Raw genomic sequence first — 20,947 nt, 5'->3', positions numbered from 1 at the left:
AACTCCACAGCCGATGCATCCCTCTGTGCTCACCTATCCTGACCCTCCACCCGAACATCCCCAGAAAAAAGAAACTACCAACCAAAATCAAAAATAGTGTTATTAATTCTGGTGTCTCCGAAGCACGAAAAAAAAAAAGAAAAAAAAAAAAAAGAAAAACAACCCCCCCCTTCCCACATTTCAGCCCCAAGTCCAGGCCAAGGGGCTGCCCCTGCAGGCAGTGTAGGCCGAGGGGCCAAGTCAATCTTGGCCATGGGCTTGAAGTGGGACCAGCCCATGGGTTTGGCTCTCAGGGCCTGGCTAGGAGGCTGCCTTCCTCAGTTTGGGGAGCCCAGGCCTTGGATTAGGGATGAGAGATCAGGGGTCAAGGTCAGAGGTCTGGGCTACTCAGTTCTGGTGCTCTGGCTAACACAGCCAGAGGTCAGGGTTCACATGTGGGAGCCAAAGCCACTCAGTTCTGTGGTCCAGCAGAAAGGGCCAAAGGCCAAGGGTCCAAGTTACTGAATCTTGGGCTGGGACCCAGAGGGCACCAGGCCACTCAGTACTGATGCTCCAGCAGGGGCTGGGCAGCTGGGCTCTCTCGCTCCTCAGCAGGGACAGGCCAGTCGCCAGGAGCCCCAGTCGGCGTGCCACTCTCAGGAGCACTGCTGTCCAAACAAGAAATGTCCTGCGCTGCTCTGGGGGGCGAGGCATTGGTGCTGATATCTGGGCTGAGGCTGAGGTCAAGGGGTGCCTGAGGGAGGGAAGACAAGTTGGTGGGAGAGCAGACCTGAGCTGCCTGGGACCCAACCCTCCATAAGACCCTTACCTGAGATTTGGGGGTGCTTCCTTTAGGGCTCCCTGAGGCTGGCTCCCCCTCGGATCCCCCCAGCCCCTTCCGAACCCCCAGGGTCCACTTCCCACTGGGACCCTCAGAACTAAGGAGACCAGGGCCAGGGGGCCTTGAGGGCCGGGGACCCTCAGTGGGGGCAGGCGAAGCAGGAGATGGTCCAGGGAGCCGAGGGGGCGGCCACTGCAGCAGAGGAGGGGGGCGCCCATCACCAGAGCCACTCAGGGAGGGCCGTGGGCCCCAGCCCGGGGCTGGTGGGAGAGGCTGGTCACCACCGCCTGTGGGAGACAGATAAGAGGGCAGAGACCTCAGTCAGCTAGGTTGCCCTCCTCACACACTAGTTCAGCCTGGCCTTGCCCGCTTACCTGCTGTGTTCTCAGGTGTGGGCTGTGCCAAGGGGGGGTTATTGCTGAGAGAGGTCAAGCCACCGCCTCCACCACAGTCAGAGTCATCCACGTTCCCGCCGCTATTGCAGCCGGCACCACAGCCCTTGTGAAGCCTGGGGAAGAGGAGGCAGAAAAGAAGTGGGTAGGGGTGGGGATGGGGGTGCAAAGGCCTCACAAGCACGAGTTTCTAATCCAGGACAAGTCACCTAACATCTCAGAGCCCCTGTCTCTAAAAGATTTTGTCACCTACTTTATAGGGTTTAAGGGAGACATTATCAACAGCACTTTAGGCTAAAGACCACTTTCAGCTCTGGCTGAAGTGGGTGTGCGTGTGCAGCTGGGTCAGCCCTGGTCCTGGGGCTCATTCCTGGCTCCAGCCCTTCCTCAGTCAGACCCAGGAGGGAGCTGCTTCATCTCAGGACCTCCTCAGCTTCCTGCTCCACGAACCTGGCCTCACAGGCTGGAGGCGGTGGTCAGAGCTCACCTCTCCCAGCTATGCAGGAGCCAGCGGGCGATGGCACCCAGGCTGACAGGGCCACCCCACAGCGCCCGCAGCTGGGGGTGGCTGCCAGCCAGCGAGGTGGTGAGGGGCGACACGTAGATGGGGTAGCCCAGCGGCTGGTCGCAGGAGGAGTTGATCATGTTGCGGAGCGCCTGCTTGGCATTCTGGATGCTGCCTCGCTCGGGGTTGCGGTTGCGCAGGAACACCAGCTCCTGCTGTTGCCCAGCCCACAGGCCGCGCACGCATTCCCGGTTCACCTGCGGGCGGCCACGTGCGGGGGTCAGGAGGTCGAAGTGGAGGGAAGGGGGCCAGGTTGGGTAAGTGGGCCATCCCCACCTTGATGACACGAAAGCTGAGGTGGCGCCGGTTGAGCATGATGATCTTGTACTCGTCCGAGGCGTCGTCCAGGACATGGCGCAATGCCAGCAGTGAAGGCGTGTTGCTGAGGATGGCGCTGCGCCAGGCTGGGTCGCCCTCATGGGAGATGACCAGGCGCTCCTCGTTGGCTGCAATGGCATCATAAAGGGCAGCCGGCTCCTCGTACTCATCTGGGGACGTGAAGTGGTCCTGAGGGGAGGACGGGAGGACTGAGAGCAGTGGTCCTTGCCCTGGGGAGGGGCTTCACCCCCTGGCCAACCCACCCTGCCTGGGCACACCTCTCCCTACTTGGTGAAGCTTTAGGGCCATGCGAACCCCAGGTGCCACCACGCGGTGAAGCAGGTCCATGTCGGCAAAGACCCACTCATCTCGTGGGGAGGTAATACGGAAGTCTCCCTTAAACAGGGCATGCAGACCGTAGAGGAAGGGCTCCAGGCTGGGGAAGAGGAGGAAGGGAAGTGAACACACAGGGGGCTCTCAAGTACCTGAGCTCTGGCTCTTTGTGCAGTGATCTGAGCAGAGACCATTCTTCACAGTGGGTCTGTTTTCCCTTCTCGCCAAGGCAGTCAGTCTCTGCCCATGTCCCTCCCAGGGTGGGGAGGAGCCGTAAGGCCACAGTGGGGAGGTGCCTTGCCCATGAAGATGGATGGGCTGATGTGGCCCCTGAGAGCTCTTTATGGAGGTGGAGGAAGGGAGAGCGATAGGCCTGGGTGGACTTGTAGGCACTCACCTGGCAGACATGCTGTGCGAGGCTGTCCCCAGGGCCCGGCGGCCCAGCACACACAGGCCGAAACACAGTGTGACCAGCGGCGAGTTCCAATCCTGGTCCACAGGCTGTGGCACAAGGACCCCCATCCCCAGAGCCCAGCTCAGACCTGGGACAGGAACTCGGGGTAGGGACTGGGGCCCAGGCTGAGGGACTCTGAGGGTAAGAAGAACCCACACAGGGACGGGGGAAGCTGAGGGGGGAGAAGGCAGCCCCAGGGTAGTGGTGGCCGGACCTGGCCGCGCCGGGAGGCACAGTACTGGATCCACTCAAGGTGTACCGCGCAGAAGGAGGGCAGCGAGAGGCCAGAGAGGCGAAGGTCATAGTCCTCATCCACGCTCAGCGAGAAGGTGGGGTCTGAGTCAGCATAGCCAGGTGCCCGCACAGGACGCAGGGCCGTCGTGATTCCCTCATGGCTGAGCCAGGCCTCCAGCTTTGGTGAGCGGCTCACATAGTAGATGATGCTCTGGGAGGAGAGGCTGGGGTCAGTGACTGGGATAGTGCCCTCACCCTGGCTACTGGAGGAGACAGCATCAGGGTAAAGAGGCTTCTTTTTCCCTTAGACTGAGCCTAAGTCGGCTTCCTAGGACACTGATCCTGTATCCCATCTCAACTCCCTGAAGCCACACAGGCAAGTCTGTTCCCCTTCACTCAGCCAGAGAGGAGGAAGGCGAAAGCAGCAGGAAGCAACCTTCCTGATGGAGCATCCACTGGTGGGTGCTGCACCGGGACAAGGGCTTACAATGCCTGCTCTGTTAATCAGGGGAACTGAGGCTCAGACAGACAACAGACTTGCCTGAGGTTACAAAGCAGGGCAGACTGAGCCGGGGCTGGAACCCTGTGACCTTCAACACTATGATGCTGTAGGATCCAGATCTCAGAGGCCTTGAAGGTCAGACTAAGGTAGTGGGGCTGCCTGTAGGTCAGTGGGGTGCCCCTAGATCATGGGTGCCTTTAGGCAGCTGAAGTACGACAGCCACAGGGTTTCAAAAGCCAAAGGCACAGCATCTTTGCCCAAAGTTAGGGGCTCCCGGACCTTAAGAGATTCTGCTAGTTTTGAAGCAGGGGTTTAAGCAAATGGAGAGGCGGTTTTGGAAGGTAGGTAGCTGGCCGAGCCAGGATGGACAGGCAGTGTGAGGCTGGCAGTTGGCAGCCAGTAAGGTCACCGGGATTCCATGTGCTGCCCTGGGATGGAGCCAGTGGGGTTGGTCTTCTGCCTGGGTAAGGGTGGGAAGTTCAGAGCTGGGGAGGGTGGTGCAGGTGGCTACGAACAGAGGGAACCTAGGCAGTAGGGGTGTCTAGCAGGGTGGCCTTGGTAAGTTATGGAGAGGCCAAGAGCCTGGGCAAAATGGCCACAGTACAAGCCAGGAAGAGCCAAGGGCCTCAAAGAGCTGTGGGAGGTGCAGGGACCTGGGGCCATGCTTATAGGTGGGGTCTCATCAGTTCAGTTCCCAGCACATGAGGGTTTGCCTAGTGGCTGAGAGCTTGGCCTCAGCATTACCTTGGCTGTGGCAGGTGGGTGAGCAGTCAAGAGAGGGCTGGGTGCCCCTTACCAAGAGGAAGAAGGACCAGGAGCCTAACAGGGTGAAGAGGGTAGGAGGGCTGGGGGGCAGCTTTGGGCCCCAGGCAGACTGGCTGCAGACTGGTCTTGCTCAGAGGACGTCTCCACAGTCTGGGCACCACCACAGCCCCCAAGAAGAACCAGGAGAATAAACCTTTGGGGGTCGGGGGAGGAGCCGGCCCAGCAGAGAAAGTGCTCCACTAACCTTCACCACCTCTACTGTGTTCTGTGAAACCAGCAAGCCTGAGACCCAGCCCTCAGAGTGGTTCTCAGGAGCAACAGCTCCCACCTGCCAGCATCTGCTGGGAGTGTGACTCTGCTCACTGAATCTTCACAAGCCTCACGACGGCGGCATCTTTTCTGCCCTCATTCGACCTCACTGCAAGCATGGGTCTGTTAAGTCTCAGTTTCCTCAACTGAAAAAGGGGCTAATTACACGGGCCTGCCTCTTTCAGGGGTTGCTCAAAGTACCACACAGCATAATGAACATGCCTGGGCTTAGGAATGCTGAAAGGACCCCAAGGCTTCGGCTGCAGATGGATGTCGGGGCGGAGGGGTTGGACTGAATCTCTCACCCAACTGCTCTTAGTGACTGCCAGGAAAGGATTGGTGGGACCAAAGTGGCACACGGAGGGCTCTGCCTGGTCTGCATGGGACACATCCCTGAACTGCCCCAGACCCGGGGGACTGCCCTGCACATCTGACTTCCCCCAAGCCCCACCCTCAGTAGCCCAAATTCATCCTTTCAAACTTCATCCCACACTCCATCTTAGGCAGAATCTTCCCCGGGTCCTCCAGGCACCTCTACATGGCCCTGATTCTGCCCAGCTTTTGAGGCAATTGCAGCAAGCTGGCTTCCCCTTGGGACAAGAAACTTGGTGGGGTGGTACTCATCTCAGTCTGCCAGGCAGGGCTTGGCTGGGGCCTGCTGCACAGCCGTGAGAAGGTTATGCCAGCCTTAAGCCGGGCTTGAGGAAGGCAGTGGGGTGGCCTGGGCAGGAGCATCTCTCTCAAGATGGGAGAGGAGGGTGGACAGCATCGTCACCCCTGGGTGACCTGGGGCTAGGGAGGTCTCTTTCTGGACCACAGTCTCTATCCTGGTGAAAATGAAGAGTGGGGGGCTCATAAACCCTTCCCTAGGAGTGGATGACTAGATGGAAAAGATAGCAAAGTAGTTTCTCTGATGTGTGACACAGACAGGGTGCCCACTGGCAACAAAAGGACAGCTAGGGGATGCACAGGACTGCCCTGGAGAGAACCTCAGGTGGGCAGGCTCACCTGGGCTCCAACAAGTCACGCTCCTGGCCCCACATACAAGCCTCAGGGCAGATGCTAAGAGAGCATGAGGAGACCTGGACTGTGACCCCTGCGCAACCCCCTCCTGTAGTGCCCTCATCGTCCCTGTCATCTCACAGGACTGAGATAATCCCTGCTTCTTAAGGGGGTAAACTGAGGCATAGCAAGAGAGGTGATGTTGCCAGCTTCCTAGAATCCAGTCCAGGGCTCCTTCTGGACCCCACACTGTTCTCACCAACCCTCTCCACCCCCAACAGGCCTCAAGACCCTCAGTCCTGGCTTGGAGTGCCCAGGCTGAGACAGGCAGGCCCAAGCCTGGGCTAAGCTAGCTCTGCCACTTTCTCCTGGTTTTGAGGCCTCCAGCAAGTCCTATTCCCCACTGCAAGCCAATCCCCACATCTGAGGCAGTGAGGCCTCTCCTGGAGGGTGTGGGCTTTACCCAGCTCAGGGGAGGAACCTGGCAGAGCCCACCTCTCGGTAAGCACCACTGCTTAGCAGCTGCTCCTAAAACTGTCGTTAATGCCACCACTTTTAGCATCACTGTGGAGCAAGGGGTGGGGGCTGGTGGTCTAGAAGGCTGGCCTCAGGAATGCCCCTCCCAGGACCAGAAGCCCAGTAAGATCTATACACTTGCTGCCCATCTGCCCCCAGTACTCACTGCCCAAGGCAAGCCTCCTGGAGGAGGGTGAAAGGAAGCCCCCATCCCAGGCACCCCACTGTCAGAGTCATACAGGCCTTCGAGGCCCAATGTTTAGCGCTGGCACTTTGGAGAATGCTTAAACTCTCTGAGGCTTCTGCTTCCCTTGGGCAAAACAGGCTCCCGAAGATCCAGAAGATGGCATTTGGGATGCTCCTGGCCTGCGAGCCCTTACAGCGGGGACCCCTGCCGTACCTTGACGTAGTAGGTGATGAGGATCTTGCGGAGGTCAAAGACCTGTAGCATGGAGGCGGCATTGTTGTCACTGATGCTGTAGCCCTCCAGCACGTACTTGCTGGCCGTCACTTCCCAGGCCAGCCAGCGCTGCCCGAAGGCAGCATTGAAGGATAGGACCCTTGGCAGGTGGCCAGGCTCGCAGCAGCAGCAGCCCTCGTCCTCCTCCACACCCTCTGTGATGGCCTCCACCTCACGCTGCTGGCAGTATGTACCTGCAGAGAAAGGATGCCCAGTCAGGGGGCCATGAGGACATTCCTGCCTGTCAGCTCCCCAGACTACCCAGGCAGGGTGCTGGAGGTCTCCCACCATTCACCCTCCACGGGATGCTGCGGGAGTACCTAAACGAATGGGTTAACAAATGAGCCCCTTTCTCCTCCTAACTCGCAGGGGCCACAGTGGGGTGGAAGTGGGGTGGGGGTGGAGTGAGGTGGGTGGTAGACAGGGTCTGATCCCTCATTTATAGAGACAATGACTAAAACTCAGGTTCATGGTCCTTCCAAGCTGTGTTTAGAGCCCCTCTGCACTTGGAGACCTCTTCCGAAGCTGGCATCTGCCAAGCATCTCCTTCCTGAGGGCAAGGAGCCAGCTGACTTGCTGAGGCTTATGTGTGGCACCCAAGCTGGGCCAGACCTGAGAGCACAGGGCAGGCCAGTGGGAGTTGGCGGGAGAACCCAGCACTCCAGGCCCCAGCTTTCACTGGAGCAGCCTGTTCGCTACAGATCTGCCAAAGTCACCCTTGCCACCTCACTGCTCAGACTGAGACAGCCAGGCCCGGGGAAGAAGAGTACCTTGCTCACGGTCCCCAGCAAACTGGGACAGGGCAGCCCTCACACTAGCACATGCAGCGCCCTGCGGCTGACCCTGGCCCGCAGCTCACCCCGGAACTCCAGGCCACGCAGCTGGAAGGTGACAAGGCCATTGCCGACCTCAATGAGGTGCACCAGGGCGTTGAGGTAGTCGGAGGCCAGCACAAAGCAGTCGCCAGGGCTATAGTTGCCCCAGCGGCCAAGCACCAGGTCCCCACACAGCGTGTGCTGCAGCGAGCGAGTCAAGTGCTCGTAGAAGATAGAGTTGAGGTTGTTGTCGTCAGCGCCTGGGGCCCAGGAGAGATGGACATATGGGCGAAGTGGCAAGTGAGCAAAGTTCCCTCCCCAGGAAGGTCCCACCCCAAAGGCCCCTGATGGCTGGGTACACACCAGGATTCCGGTCCAGCTGTGTGACCAAGCGGGTGTTGGAATGATCCACACGTTTAGTGCTATCCAAAGAGAGAGCGACAACAAAGTCAGCCAAGAGGGCGAGGCTGCCGAGGGCTCAGATGACAGTTCCCGCCGGCCCCCCACCATGTCCTCCCTGAGCCCACAATCCTGTGCTCTCAGGCAGATGCCACGATAGCCCCGTTACACAGCGGGGGCTGAGTCTCAGGGACATGAGTGGACACACACAGGACCACGCAGCCAGGAAGCCCAGGGTGTAGTGCCCTCTCTGGGTTGGCTCGCCATGCCCGGCACTCACACCTGCGCTGTGGGCCCTCACAGTGCCAAATCCAACCTGGGCTCCAAACCCTTCCTCTCCCCCAGCGACTCTCCTCATCCAGCCGCCTCACTCCTCTCCAAGTCCCTCTGAGCAACGCATCAGGCACTCGCTTCCATGTCCATGAGACTCACTTGTAGTCGCGCTCCCAGAACTTGAGGGGCCGCGCGTAGGACATGATGAAGACCGCGCTGCCCAGCAGGGGGTTGAGTGGCGTGGAGAAAAGCGCCGAGAGCAGGGCCTGAACGAACAGCATGGCCGAGTCTGGGCCCGAGTCAAGGAGGTGGCAGGCACACAGGACTGTCCCTGGCCTCTCTCACCCTTCCTCTGCCCCTGCCAACCCGCCCAGCAACCCCTCTCCCAGGCCACGGCCCTCCCTGCACACCCCCACCCAGGCAGTGGGTAGCAGGCTGGATACGGGGCACAGCAAAGGGCTGGGCAAAGGCGTGGAAAGCCGAGCCCCAGGTGATCTGCCAGGGTGCGATGTAGGTCAGCACAAAACGCAGCTTATACAGCAGGTCCCACAGCTGCAGGATGGAGAGGGGAGAAAGTTCAAGATACACAGGCCGCTCACAGAAGCAGGGGTCTACCAAGTACCCATTCAGAGCCTTGGGGCTACCCCACTGGCTGCCCACATGGGAGTCAAGCTCAAGATCATTCCCAGCCACTCCTCTCTCGACCTGCCTCAAAGAACCCAGTACTATTAGCAATTCCAGACAAAGCAACCACTCTAGTGAGCGTTAGCCATTTAATTCATATAACCACCCTGAGAGCCTCTTACTGCTGTCCCATTTCCCAGATGGGAAAGTTGAGGTTCACAGAAAACAGAACAGGTAAATGACTTGCTCAGGTCTTGCCAGTGACTCAGTGAGGCCAGGCCTCCACTGTGGTACTGTGAGTTAAGAGTCATAGGCCCTGCCCTCCGAGGGGGACATCTCCTGGATGTCTGGATCTCCACCATCCTAGGTTAGACCAGAAACCAGACTAGAGTGCCCATGTGAGAGAGATGAAAGCTCAGGCCTGAGCTGGGGCACCCTTGCAGACACCACTGTAGACCTCCAGGACAGCGCTGGGGAATGGTCCTTTGTGCAAATCCTGGCTGGCCACCAATTCTCCAGGAGACTTGAGGCAAGTTACTTACCCTCTTTAAACCTCAGCTTGCTCGCTGCTCCTGGAGGAGCTGCTGCAGAGGCCCACAGAGGGGCTAATGTGGAGCAGTGCTACAAGGACCAAGGCCCCCAAGGAAGGTTCCCCCACTGAGGCAGAAGAGTTCTACTCCAGCTGCACCACCTGGAGTCTGCAACACGGCCACCAGCTCACCTTGCTGCAGAGCAGGGACATGAGGAAGTAGTCGAGCAGAAAGCCCTGGGAGAGGCGCGGGTAGTCGAAGTGGAAGAGCAGGACGGTGAAGGCCAAGGTCAGGTACTGCTGGGGTGGGCAGCAGAAAGCCGAGCGCAGCAACTTCAGCCCAGCCACAGTCATCAGCAGCGCCCGGCAGCTATGGGCGAGGGGCAGGCATTAGGTGGCGGGCGGAGACTTGGGGCAGTGGGTGTGGGTGCCCATCTCACCAGACCTTGCCTGAGCTCTGCAGATATGGACCCTGCTCTTTTGGGCCAGTGACTCTTAGTCACTGCTCTCTCAAGAGGTCACCCCCTTTAGACACATTGGAGGGACACACATGCTTTCCAAGAGGCAGCTGCTTCAATGGAAAAGGTGTCAGAACTTGGAGTCCTACTTAAGCTTGCTGGGCAACTGAGGCAAGTCTCCTTCCCTCTCTGGGCCTCCGTTTCCCCGTGTGTCACACTGGGATGTAAATGCTGGGATGGCCAGGGGGCCAGCAGTCCTCACTAGAGACAGAACTTGTCCGGGTGGCTGACGACAGCGTAGGCATCCACTGTGAGGGCGTTGAGCACCACAGCAGGGTAGATGAGGTACTTCTCCACGCACTGCAGGCCCGCGTACAGCTTCTCAAACCACATCACCTGGGCGGCACCTGAGACAGCAAGTGGGGAGGTGGGGCTGCTGGCTAGCACTTGGCCCTCCATACGCCCCCCACCACAAGGCCAGGACAGGTGTGCACTCCAAGGGGACCTGGAGGGAGGGCAGCCCACAGGACAAGGGGATGTGCTGTTCTGGGTCCCTGGAGACTTTGAGCAGGTGAGGGGGCGGGGTTGATCTTTGACAGTTCAAATGAGGGAGACCAGGCCCAGGTAGGGGGTGTCGGGGACTTAGGGCCAGTGCTCTGCCCATTTAGCTGTCTGTGAAAGCAAGGCTGCCAAGGACATCTCAGTTGTCCACCAGAGTCAGGAAGGCTGAGTGAGGCCCAAGCGCACAGAGATCCTGAGCTGCAGGGCTCTTCTGAAGGGGCCACTGCCACTTGGCGCCCGCTGACTGTAGCCACACAGGGATGCTGGCCCAATAGGAAAAATCCTTCGTTTAAGAAGGCACGTGGACCTTTGAGTAACAAATCCAGAGGTTTAAACACAGGCTCAAGGGTATTTTTGTCGCACAATCAAAGTAAAAATATGCGCCAAGCTGATCTAGTTCACGGGTAGCCAGTTTATAATTCTGGACAACAGATTCCTTTATGGCTCTAGGATTCTACTTCTTCCATCTCCTTAGAGACCACAAGGCGGGCAGGAAAAGGACAGAGCAGGCAGGGTGAGAGCGAGGCAAGGGCTGAGTCAGGCAGAGGGCAGGGGAGGGTACAGAGAGCAGTGAAAGGGCCACAGGGTCAGCACCAGTGCAGACAGGGCGGGGTGGGCAGAGGCTGCCCCCTGCTGGCACTCTGAGCTGAACAGACCATGCTCTTGACAGGCTGCAGGTCCACTGCTGGGGGCAGGAGGGGCAGAGGGGTCCCAGCTTGCGGGGAGGAGGGCACTCACCACGCACTTCGTATTGGCTATACTCCAGTGGCTTCAGCACAGGCTGTGACAGGCAGAACCATGGCAGCTGCTTGCGGAGTTGTGGCAGCAAGTAATGTGTGAAGAAGCCCACGGCCCCAGCCAGAGCATACAACACAAAACCCAGCACCGACTGCAAGAGGAAGAGATGGGAGTCTCAGCTAAGGGGAGCAGACCAAGGGACCACAGGGGTCCAAGAAGGACACGAGACCATGGCTGCCCAGGGCCTACAGGATCTGGCAAAAGGGGGGGGGGGGCGGGTGAGCCTGTTCCACACGAACCTTCAGGGCAATGAAGACGGTGCTGGCGCTGATGGCAAAGGTGAGCACGGCAATGACCACACACATCACCAGGTCAGAGTGCAGGACTTCACGCTGCGGGGCCGGGAAACACCAGCTTGGGTGTCCCTGTCATCAAGTGGCTGACCACACCCCCTCATAGACCTCCACCCCAAGACTAGAATCCTGAACTCTGGGCCCTCACCACTGACTGGCGCATCTTGTCTGGCAGTGGGTCTGGGGGCTCGGCACGGGCTGTCTCCAAGCTCCGTTCCTCCAGCTCAGGGAAAACCTTGCTCCGGATCAGAGACCTGGGGTAGGTGAGAAAAGTCAGGGGCCTGGGCCTGGGGAGGCTGCCCCTCCTCCCACAGGCCCAGGGTCAGGTGGTGACAGGCACATGCACAGACCTAGAGACACCCCCCGACCAAACCCTTGCCATGCAGACACGCGCGTGCACGCACGCACGCACACAGACAGGCACGTGCAGGCACCCACCAGAGCACGGTGGGGTCACTGCTCTGCCGGCTCAGGTGGTAGGACAGTGCCACCAAGAGGCCACAGAAGACGGAGAAGAGGACAGGGACGTGCTGCTCTGGCCAAGGAGTCTGGGGAGAGAACCCATGCTGGTCAGGGGAGATGAGGATAAGCATGGGGGTGGGGGTACCCCCACCCCTGCCGTGGGAGAAGCCACTGCTGAGTCCATGTCACAGCTCGGTCCCAACCACCCCCCTGGGCTTCAGCATGCCCCCCACCACACAGGTCACCCCTACCTTGATGGCACCCAGGCAGAAGCCGTAGAGCAGGGCAGCAGCCAGCAGACTGCGGGAAAGGCTGAAGACCGCAGTGAGCGGGCTGGTGGCAGCTGCGGGGTGAGAAACAGCAAGTAAAGCCCAACTCCTGCCTGCTGACACCGCACCTCACTGCCTCCTGCCGCCCCTCAACCCCCAGAGGCTCTCCACCCCTGGAACTTGTGTCCAGCCCACTGTTCTCTGCTTCCCCAGCCCAGAGAGGCCTTTGGGACTCCTGGCATGCTCAGGTTTAAACCACTTGCCTAGGGAAGGAGGAGAGGGAGGGTAAGAGATGGGGTCCCAGAATCCAAGATGTAGATGCAGGAAAAGACTCAGTGAAAGGCTAGAGCTGCAGACCTAACCCATGGCCCCTCCTGGGCCCCACACAGCATCCTGACCCCTCAGCCACCCGTGGGCCCCATACCTGTGCCCCCAAAGCCGTGCATGTCTATCTGTTCCAGCAGGTACATGAGGCAGGTGTTGACCTGGGGCAGGAGGCCCAGGAGGAAGACGAATGGGAAGCACAGGGTGAACACTAGCAGGGAGGGGACAGAGAAAAAGCAAAGGCCCGGTCAGCCTGCAGGCTGCACCTTGGTCCACCCTTGTGGCCTCGCTCCCTCAAGCAACCTCAATGCTGCCCAGTCTTACCAGTGGCCACATCACGGGCACAGAAGAAAAAGGAGGCAGAGAAGAGTGTGAGGCCATAGAGGGAGACGGGCGGGAAGGGCTGAGCTGAGCCCAGGGCGTCCAGCAGCCAGATGAGCAAACAGCAGATGCAGAAGTAGACGGGCCGGCTGTACGCGATCACCCAGTTGTGGCCCTGGGGAGGGGGCCTGTGAGGAGTCGGGCCTCCCCCACTGAACGCCCTGCTTGCACATGCACACACAGGCTCATGCACACTCATGTGCCCCAGGCCTGGCCCTGGGTCCAAGACAGAAAGCTTGGCAGGGTGGGGGCAGAAAGACCAATGATCTGGGGGTGATGGGGGTGGTGGGGGAGGCCTGCCTCTCCACAACCCAAACCCCTCCCCACCTGGTCTCAGCCTGGCCCAGGGCCCAGGCCTGAGTCCCCTAGGGAGAGGAGATGCTCTGCTGGGACTCACATGCATGGGAGATGCGGCATCAGGCTGGACACTCTGGAAGAGACAGGAGCTACATTAGCAACAAGAGCCAGCACCCACGGGAGGGTCAGAGACCCCAGGACCAGTTCAATTCCATCCCTGGGCTGCTATGAGTGACCAGGGCGGGACCCTAAACTATTCTGAGCCTTAATTCTCTCATTTGTAAGATGGCGGTGGTTGCAGGGGATCTAAAGCATCTGATCTGCTTTCTAGCTCAACCCATTCAAGACGGGTCCAGGGAAGAGGGCATCTGGGAAGAGGTAGGAGGGAAGGAGACCCAGGGAGCCACGCCTGACCTTCAGCAGGGAATACTGGCAGGAGGCGATGACCAGGCAGAACTGGAAGACCCAGATGTCGGTGAAGAAGCCCTTGAGCAGCAGCAGGTAGCCCAGGAAGGCGACAAGGCTGCTCAGGCCGACACCGAGGATGTTCTCCACCAGCCCCCGAGTCCTGGAGAGACAGCAGGGTCAGAGCCCACCTCCTTTCTCACCGGCTGACAGGGCCAGGGGTTCAGGGTGGGGACAGGACCCAGCCACAAAGGCCCACATCCGGGCCTGTGCCCATGCCAGACGTCATCCTGAGGATCCAGACCCGTGACCTCTCGGGGCAGCACCAGGTTGCCACCCTGCATCTCAATCCCAATCTTTGCCACCTCAAGACCCCGAGGACTCCAGGTGCCACCGCCCTGGGATTTGCCCATCTCTGGTTCCTACATTCTATGCATGCAGGCAATGCCCAGCCAACATCAGTCACAGGGCAGAGAGGAATCCAAAGCACGGGAAGCCAGGACACAGGTTCCAGGCCCAAATCATCACCCAAACAATAAACATCACCTGACTCCTCTGACTTCCTGGGCCTCAGTGTCCTCTTGGAAAATGGGAAAGCTAAGACAAACGGTTTGCTAGCTTTTTGACTACAAGATTCAATTTAATTGGATCTAACACAGAAGCAAATAAAACACAACACACTGAACGGAAACGATGTCTTGAGCAAAGCTCTGGGAGCGAGTGACCACGGCATGACCCACTACACTACTCCTTTGCACCCAGAGGAACATATATCCCACTGCAGACTCCAGCCCCCTAGGCACCCTCAGTGACCCCAGCAGTTAGGTTCTCTAATGCCATGATGACCTCCACACGTTCAGAGCTTAGAAGGCCAGGGATGATCAAGGACTGGGGGCCGAGGTGGGTGAGTACTAACCGGTCCAGCAGGGCCAGCAGAGCAAGTCGCTCATAGCGCACAGAGGTCCAGCGACCAGGAAGAAGCCAGTACTTGTAGCTGTGCTGGGCCCGGGGTGGCGCTTCCTCCATCAGCGTCTGCTCCTGGGATTCGTGCAGGGAGTCCTGGTCCAGCAGGTCAAACTGCGGTCCCCACGGCCGCGGCCATCAGCCCCGCGCCCCCCATGTGATCCACTGCCACCCCCCACAACAGCACACACTGGCTGGTCAACACAAAGTCCCCACCATCTAGTGGCCCCATGCCCTGCCTGATCCTCCATCCAAGGGCCTGCTCTTTTCTCCAGGTTCCCAGGGCATGGATCAAGGGCTGTAGGGACCTCTGGAGCTGCCAGGAGCCAGAGTTACTAGCTCCTGTGTCTGTCTTCCCCACTTAAGCATCTCACACCTCTTCTTGGGCTCAGTGAAATCCACCTTATCCTTCCAGACCCAGCAATATCACCCTCGTCCCAGGGCCATCACAGTCACCCAGATAGGCCTAGCCTGCAGCACACAGAGTGCTGGCCCTGAGGACAGGACTAGATGCCAATGCCAGTGCTGTGAGGCCCTGGGCCAACTACTTAAACTCTTTGGGCTTCCTGCGTCTTTAATTTACAAGTATTTATCAGACACAATTATGGGCCTGTCCCTATGCTGGGCTCTGGGGACACAATGGAGAGTCAAAGCAGCACGGCCCCTGACTCTGGAGGTGACCAGCTGTTTAAGGACAGTACTGCTATTCTCTATGACAGTTAAGGAGAATAAACACATCTGGAAGGGGCACATGGGGCTTCTGGGTGCTGCCCATAGTCTCTCTATGGCCCTGGGTGTTAGATGTATGGGTGTTACTGTTATGAATGTTCTTTAAACTCTCAGTCTGTGCATTAAACTGAGTATTTCTAATATTTTTTTAGCTAATTGTGTAAGCTATTGTCCAAATTGGGACTTTTAGAGCAAAAAGCGGCACTATTAGTAACTGCCAAGACGACTAGCTGGAACAGAGCTCCCCGAGCAATCCCCCACACCAGTTGCCCAGGACAGGGAGCAGCACTGCCATCAGCTGGCTTTTCTGCAGGTGTCACTGCTAACACCCATCGTCCCCGCTAGTTGTGGGCCCTACCAGAGTAAAGAAGCTATTCCATGTACATTTGTTGAATAAGTAAATAAGCGACTCCTTGAGCCATTCAGGTCCAGGGCCTATGCGCCCCGTGCCCAACATCAAAGATCAGAACAGCTACCTTAGGGCCCCTGGAGCCCTCACTCAGAGCAACCTGTCTGTCCTGGCACCTGGGCAAGTGCTCAGTGGTCTGCCCCCCACCACTGCCCCCTCCTGCAGGTCCCTCCCTGGCCGCTGGCTCCTCACCTCCGGGATCTCCAGGGGCACTCGGCGCACCTGCATGCCCTGCAGGACCACGGGCCGTGGCTGCAGCAGGTTCAGGCCTCCTGCTGCCTCAGGGACATCAGCTGAGTGGAAGCTGGAGGAATGTGAATGGCGGTCCCTATGGGAACAGCAGCCATGAGGGTCAGCTGTCTTGGTAAGCCATGGAAAGTGGTGGGGTCAAGTCGTGACTGGGGGTCTGAGGGGGCTGCTCAAATACCCAGAAGGAGCACAGGGGTGTTCAAAGGAGGCTCCCTCCCAGGTCGTGGGCTTCCTGGAAGGCGCCGGAAGCCTCCTGCTTGGAGATGCCATGGAGCCAGGGGCCCAAGGGATCCCTGCAGACCAGCCCTTCACCGCTGCCCACCCTTCTCTCCTCCTAGAGGTCTGAGTTGCCCCGTCCCAGCCCAAAGAAGGGAGAGAGAAAATCCCCCAGAAATGGCAGCCGACTGGCCACTGTGCCAGAAAAGCCCAAGCCTAGAGACTTACCAAGCTCCATTGGCTGCCTGCTCCCCCTGCTGCCCTACAGGGTTCTCGTAGCCCCCTCCGGCCAGTCCGAAGGTATAGGAACGCCGCACACCTGGGGCAGGGGTGTGGGACACAAGGCAGCCTGTCAGGGACAGGAGCACTGAGGCCCAACCCACAAGGGCACCAGGGCCATCCAGTGAGAAGAACCCTGTGCTGTGTTCCCCTGGACGGCAGCCCGATGCCTGGGTACCAAGAGCTGGAGAGGAAAGGGCCAGCAGGTCAAGAGCTAGTTAAGTGCTCACCATGGGGCCAAGGGGGGCTAGCAAGCATCCAACAGAGTGAGCGCCCCTGCTGGGATGATGACCCTCAGCGGGACGGAAAGAGCGCTTGGCTAGCAGGGATCAGAGGCTCAGCCACTGGACCCAGGGAAGGGCTCACCACTCTCGTCGTAGAAGTAATGCACAGCACCCTCGGAAGTGTCATCAAAGGTGCAGGCCTCGTGCACATTGGCTCCAGCTCGGGTGAGCAGCAGCGAGGAGGCGAAGTGCAGGGCAGAGGGCAGTGTCAACGCCCGGGAGTGGGAGGCAGCCCGGCCCCGCTGAGCCTCCTGCAGGCTGCTGGGGAGGGGTCAGTTCAGGGGTCAGCACCCTCTAGGGCTGGCTGGCCCCCACACCCCCTTCTAAGCAGCTAGCAGGTGCTCACCTGGGTGGTGAGCCCATGACAGAGGCTGGGGGGGTGGGGTTGCTGCCGGCATTGTGACGCCTCCGAATCGCCTGAGTCCGCCTTACGTTGCTCAAGCGGTCCCGCTTGCCAGTCTCTTCGGCAACTGCCCAGAGAGAGACCCCAAGTATAAGTGACTGAGGCTTGGACAGAGCCTGGGGAGGGTTTGCAGGATCAGATGCTCTTGATTGGAGCTAAAGGTCCAACCTAGTCCAACCCCATCCTGGCTCTATGGCCCAGCCAGGTCACCTAAGCTCTCGGGCCTGTTTCCACAGCTGGAGAGAAGGACGTCACTCGCCCTGTCCCGCTGCTGGCCCAGAAGGCTTCAGGTGCTAACTGCAGAACCCGGAGCCAGGTGCCTAAGATCCCTCTGCCTTGGTCTCCTCACTGTTGGAGCCCTGATTACCTGAGATGTTTGGCAGACAACTTCACTGAGTCCATGTCTGTCTGCTGCCTGAGACAGAGGCTGACCCGACTCTGACCAGGTCCACCTCCAGCTGCCCCCACTCAAAGCCAAGCTCCTATCTAGCTCGCTTCCCTCCCAGCTCTGGAGCCAGCACTCACCTCCCCCCACAGCACCTTCCTCCTGCAGCTCCCCCCTCCAGCCAGGCTGGTTGGCAGCAGGTCCCCTACGGGCCTCAGCAGGCAGCACAGCAGGCTCACCAGCAGCCAGCTCCACCCCGGCCTGGGCCTCCAGCTCAGCCTTGGAGCCAGCCAGGGGGCCCCTGAGGACATCACCCCCGGCCCCATCCATGCTCAGCACGCGGGCATGTGTTTTGGCACTGGCCGTACTAGGCGTCCGCTGGGTCCCATAGGGCCGCTTGGGGGGCACAGCAGTCCCCTCCTCAGCCCCGTGGGGGGCCCGTCGTTTTCTGGGCCCTCCTGCTGCACCCCGAGAGCTCTCGGGGGAATAGCAGGACGTGGAAGAGGAGCTGTCAGTGCTGTAGCGGCGCTGGGATCGGAGGCTGGAGGCCGGGCTCAGTTCACTGCCCTCGCTGGTGTCATCATCCTCGAAGAATCCCCCGCCTTCAAGCAGTGGCCGCCGAGGGGCACGGCCAGCGGGGGACTGTCTTCGCATGGGCAGCCGCCGTTTGCTAGGCCGCAGCAAGGCCAAGTCCTTGGGCCGCACAACCAGGAGCGGCTCTGCTGGGCCTGGTGGTGTCCCTGCTCCTACGACTGTGTCAAAGGAACGCAGTGTGTCATCTGAGGGGACTCCGGCATCAGGTGAGGCGGGCAGCTCAGCCTCAGAAGGTGGGTCTGTGTCGCTGCCTTCGGGAGCTTGCCCACCAGGGGGGCTGTCCAGGTGGGTCGAGTTGGTCTTCTCGCTCTTGAAGCTGCTCAGTGTCTCCCTGTCAGTGCCGCTGAAGCAGGAATCTGAGGAGCCGGCTTTCTGGGGTGTGGGCTCGCCTGAGCCCCGCCGGTCCAGGGGCTGGTAGCCGCTTGCTCCCCGGCGTTGTTCCCGTCGACTGCTGGTCCTCACCAGGGCCCGGTCAGGCCGGGTCAGGGTCAGGAAACTCTTGCTCAGCTCCTGGCTGAGGCTCCCCTTCAGCAGGGGGCTCATGGGAGTGTCAGCTACACTGCTCCCACTCCAGGGGGTTCCATCTCCAGCCAAGGGAGACCGTTCTGATGAGTCTGTGCTGGGGAGAGATGGGTCTGGGGCAGCCCCTGGGGGCGTCTGGGGAAGGTCTCCAACTATCAGAAGAGAGAAAGACAGAAAAAGAGAAAAGGAACCGATAACTATAGGGGGTCCTATGGCCCCTGCCTTCCGAGAGCCCAAGTGGGGCAGGACATTGAAAAGGCCCCATCTAAGAGAACAAAGAGAGCACCACGGGTACAAAAGTTGGGGTGACTCAAAGACAAGACAGCTAGTCTTCCCCTCAACCCCTGCCAATCATGCCCACTCACTCAATTTCTCCTGTGAGCTTAGCTTCAGCATCTCTCGGTCGGCTGAGGTCACAATCACGTTGTTGCTGCCCTGCTCCCGCACCAGCTCCTTGATGTCTGCAACCATGGCCCAGAGGCGTCAGCAGGACCTCGAGGCATCCACATGCCATCCCCTGTTCCACACCACCACCTTCAGCCCTGAGCAGCAGCCACGTACCTCTGAGGGGCCCAGAGTCATCCATTCGGGGCAGCAACTCCTGAGCAGATAAAGAAATGCATAAAGGAGCAAACAAGACAAAAAGTAGGCTCAGGACATACCCATGTTGGGGGTGGGCTCCCAGAAGAGGAGTGGGGAAGGCTGAGGGCTGGGACTACTCACCGAGACCTGGTTGAAGCCAAACACAGAATGCTGAGAGCTACAACGTACAGGGGGTGTGGAACTCACTTTCCTAAACACTGTCATCTCCACTCCAGGGTCCCTGGCAGTGGAAAAGAACATCAGCTTTGAAATAACTTTAGCTCTCCATGTAGTACTTCCTCCACCATCCCCACCGCTCCTTCCTCCATAGGGGTCTCCCTTACAAGTCCAGGGCCAACCACAGAACCATTCAACCGCTCAGGGAGCCAGTGTTCCTTAAGCCCCTTCTCCATCCTCCAGTGCTCAGACCCAGGCACCTCCGTTCCCAGCACAGGCCCTGCCCCCGCCCACCTGGGCAGATTGCTGTCCCCCTGGGCAGGCTCTTCCTCTGGCTCCCCCATGGTAGAGTTGCGCTTCTCCACAATCTCGCCCTGGTCGAACATAGCATGCAGCCGATAGTTCACAGTCTTGATGGTAGCGAAGATGACAGCCACCACAAGGCAGTATACACCAGCCACCATCAAGCTCGGGGGCAGGACCTGGAGGTAGCATCAAGTCAGGTCCCTCTTCACACAGCCTTGCCCCCATGGGGGTAGACCTACTACCACAGTCAAGGCTAGGATTCACAAATTCACAAGAAGACTTCATCACCCCTGCATGCACCTGATACAAACATCCTGTCAGGGCATTCTGCCTTCTGTCTAACTAGAGAGAGATTAAGTGAGGGGCTCAAGGTCATCCAAGCCAGGAAAAGAAAAATTTGGCCTCCCCTCCATACACTCCAAACTCTATAATGAGTCCTCTTTCCACATCCCAGTGCCTGGAATCTCTGCCAGGTTGCACCCCTCCGTAACATCTGCCCTCCCTTTCCCCGGTGGGAGCTACAGGTGGCGGCAGCGTCTCACCATGTACAGCAAGAAAGGAAAGGTGAGCAGGAAGATCCAGACATAAAGGTGGAAGCAGTTGGAGAAAGTGCTCTGGTGCGGGTCGAAGAACCAACCGCCGGTGAGCGAAGCCCACACCCCCTGGCGCAGGATCTGCAATACCTGCGACCCCATGGCCCCGCCGCTGCTGCGCGCGCCCCACTCCCGGGACCCTCATGGGGGCGGACCCCGGCCCATGCCCCTCCTGGCGCCCGAAGGCCCCGGGGCCGGGGCTCGCGCTCACGCCATGGTCTCCCCCAGCGGGGGAGAGGGGTCTGTGGAGCGAGGGTGCGGGCAGGGGGCGGGGCCGGCTGGGGCAGTCAGCGGTGTGAGACCCAGGCGCGGGGGTGGAGCCGCATCAGGGGCGGGGTCCTGGCCCCCAACCCTGGCCCAGAACTGCTCCCAAGGGTCGGGCCGGCAGGTAGGCGCGGGGCACGGGCCGGGCACCCGTCGACGGCATCCAGAGGTGGGCGTGGGGTAGGTGCTCCAGAGGTGCAGGCGACGGCTCCCTCGGTTCCGGCCCGGGGAGAACCCCGGGACCCTGAGGTCCACTTCCGGGGTCACAGGTCACTCGCTTCTGACTCTGCGCTCGCCCCGCTTTTACGGGAGCCGGCCCAAGGGGGAGGCCGGAAGAAGGAGCCGCGAGCCGCCAACCTGCAGTAGCGCATGCGCCCGACTAGTCTAGTCAGGACCCGGAAAAGGAAAGTCTGGCGGCATGAATGCGCAAGCGC

General features: G+C 59.6%; 1 protein-coding gene across 8 annotated transcripts; it reads right to left on the bottom strand.

Annotated features, from left to right (window-relative positions):
* Positions 1 to 83: 83 nt before the first annotated feature.
* PCNX3 (pecanex 3) lies at positions 84 to 20,887 on the bottom strand. 8 transcript variants are annotated; one of them, XM_072970301.1, is made up of 35 exons: positions 20,199 to 20,887; positions 19,645 to 19,832; positions 19,315 to 19,414; positions 19,153 to 19,192; positions 18,957 to 19,052; positions 17,616 to 18,743; positions 17,034 to 17,157; positions 16,770 to 16,948; positions 16,353 to 16,443; positions 15,852 to 15,987; positions 14,475 to 14,596; positions 13,568 to 13,721; positions 13,254 to 13,286; positions 12,800 to 12,971; positions 12,576 to 12,686; positions 12,134 to 12,225; positions 11,859 to 11,968; positions 11,569 to 11,674; positions 11,367 to 11,459; positions 11,068 to 11,218; positions 10,031 to 10,175; positions 9,503 to 9,680; positions 8,601 to 8,709; positions 8,317 to 8,446; positions 7,849 to 7,907; positions 7,530 to 7,745; positions 6,611 to 6,864; positions 3,097 to 3,327; positions 2,826 to 2,929; positions 2,384 to 2,531; positions 2,054 to 2,284; positions 1,700 to 1,974; positions 1,195 to 1,328; positions 809 to 1,107; positions 84 to 733 (listed from the first exon to the last, which is right to left on the bottom strand). In XM_072970301.1, exons 1-35 carry the CDS (start codon positions 20,349 to 20,351, stop codon positions 539 to 541), a joined length of 6,087 nt encoding a protein of 2,028 aa, XP_072826402.1. In that variant the 5' UTR covers positions 20,352 to 20,887; the 3' UTR covers positions 84 to 538. The 8 variants fall into 8 exon arrangements, with proteins under 8 accessions (XP_072826402.1, XP_072826400.1, XP_072826397.1 ...); XM_072970299.1 differs by having other exon boundaries at positions 14,475 to 14,635; positions 16,353 to 16,473; positions 20,199 to 20,859; XM_072970296.1 differs by having other exon boundaries at positions 84 to 1,107; positions 14,475 to 14,617; positions 16,353 to 16,473; positions 20,199 to 20,861.
* Between the last annotated feature and the right edge of the window lie 60 nt (positions 20,888 to 20,947).

The sequence above is a fragment of the Vicugna pacos genome, chromosome 10 (assembly GCF_048564905.1).
Source record: "Vicugna pacos chromosome 10, VicPac4, whole genome shotgun sequence".
NCBI classification, from domain to species: Eukaryota; Metazoa; Chordata; class Mammalia; order Artiodactyla; family Camelidae; genus Vicugna; species Vicugna pacos.
Note: the sequence above shows the minus strand (reverse complement) of the source record. Positions and strands in the feature narration are given on the sequence as shown.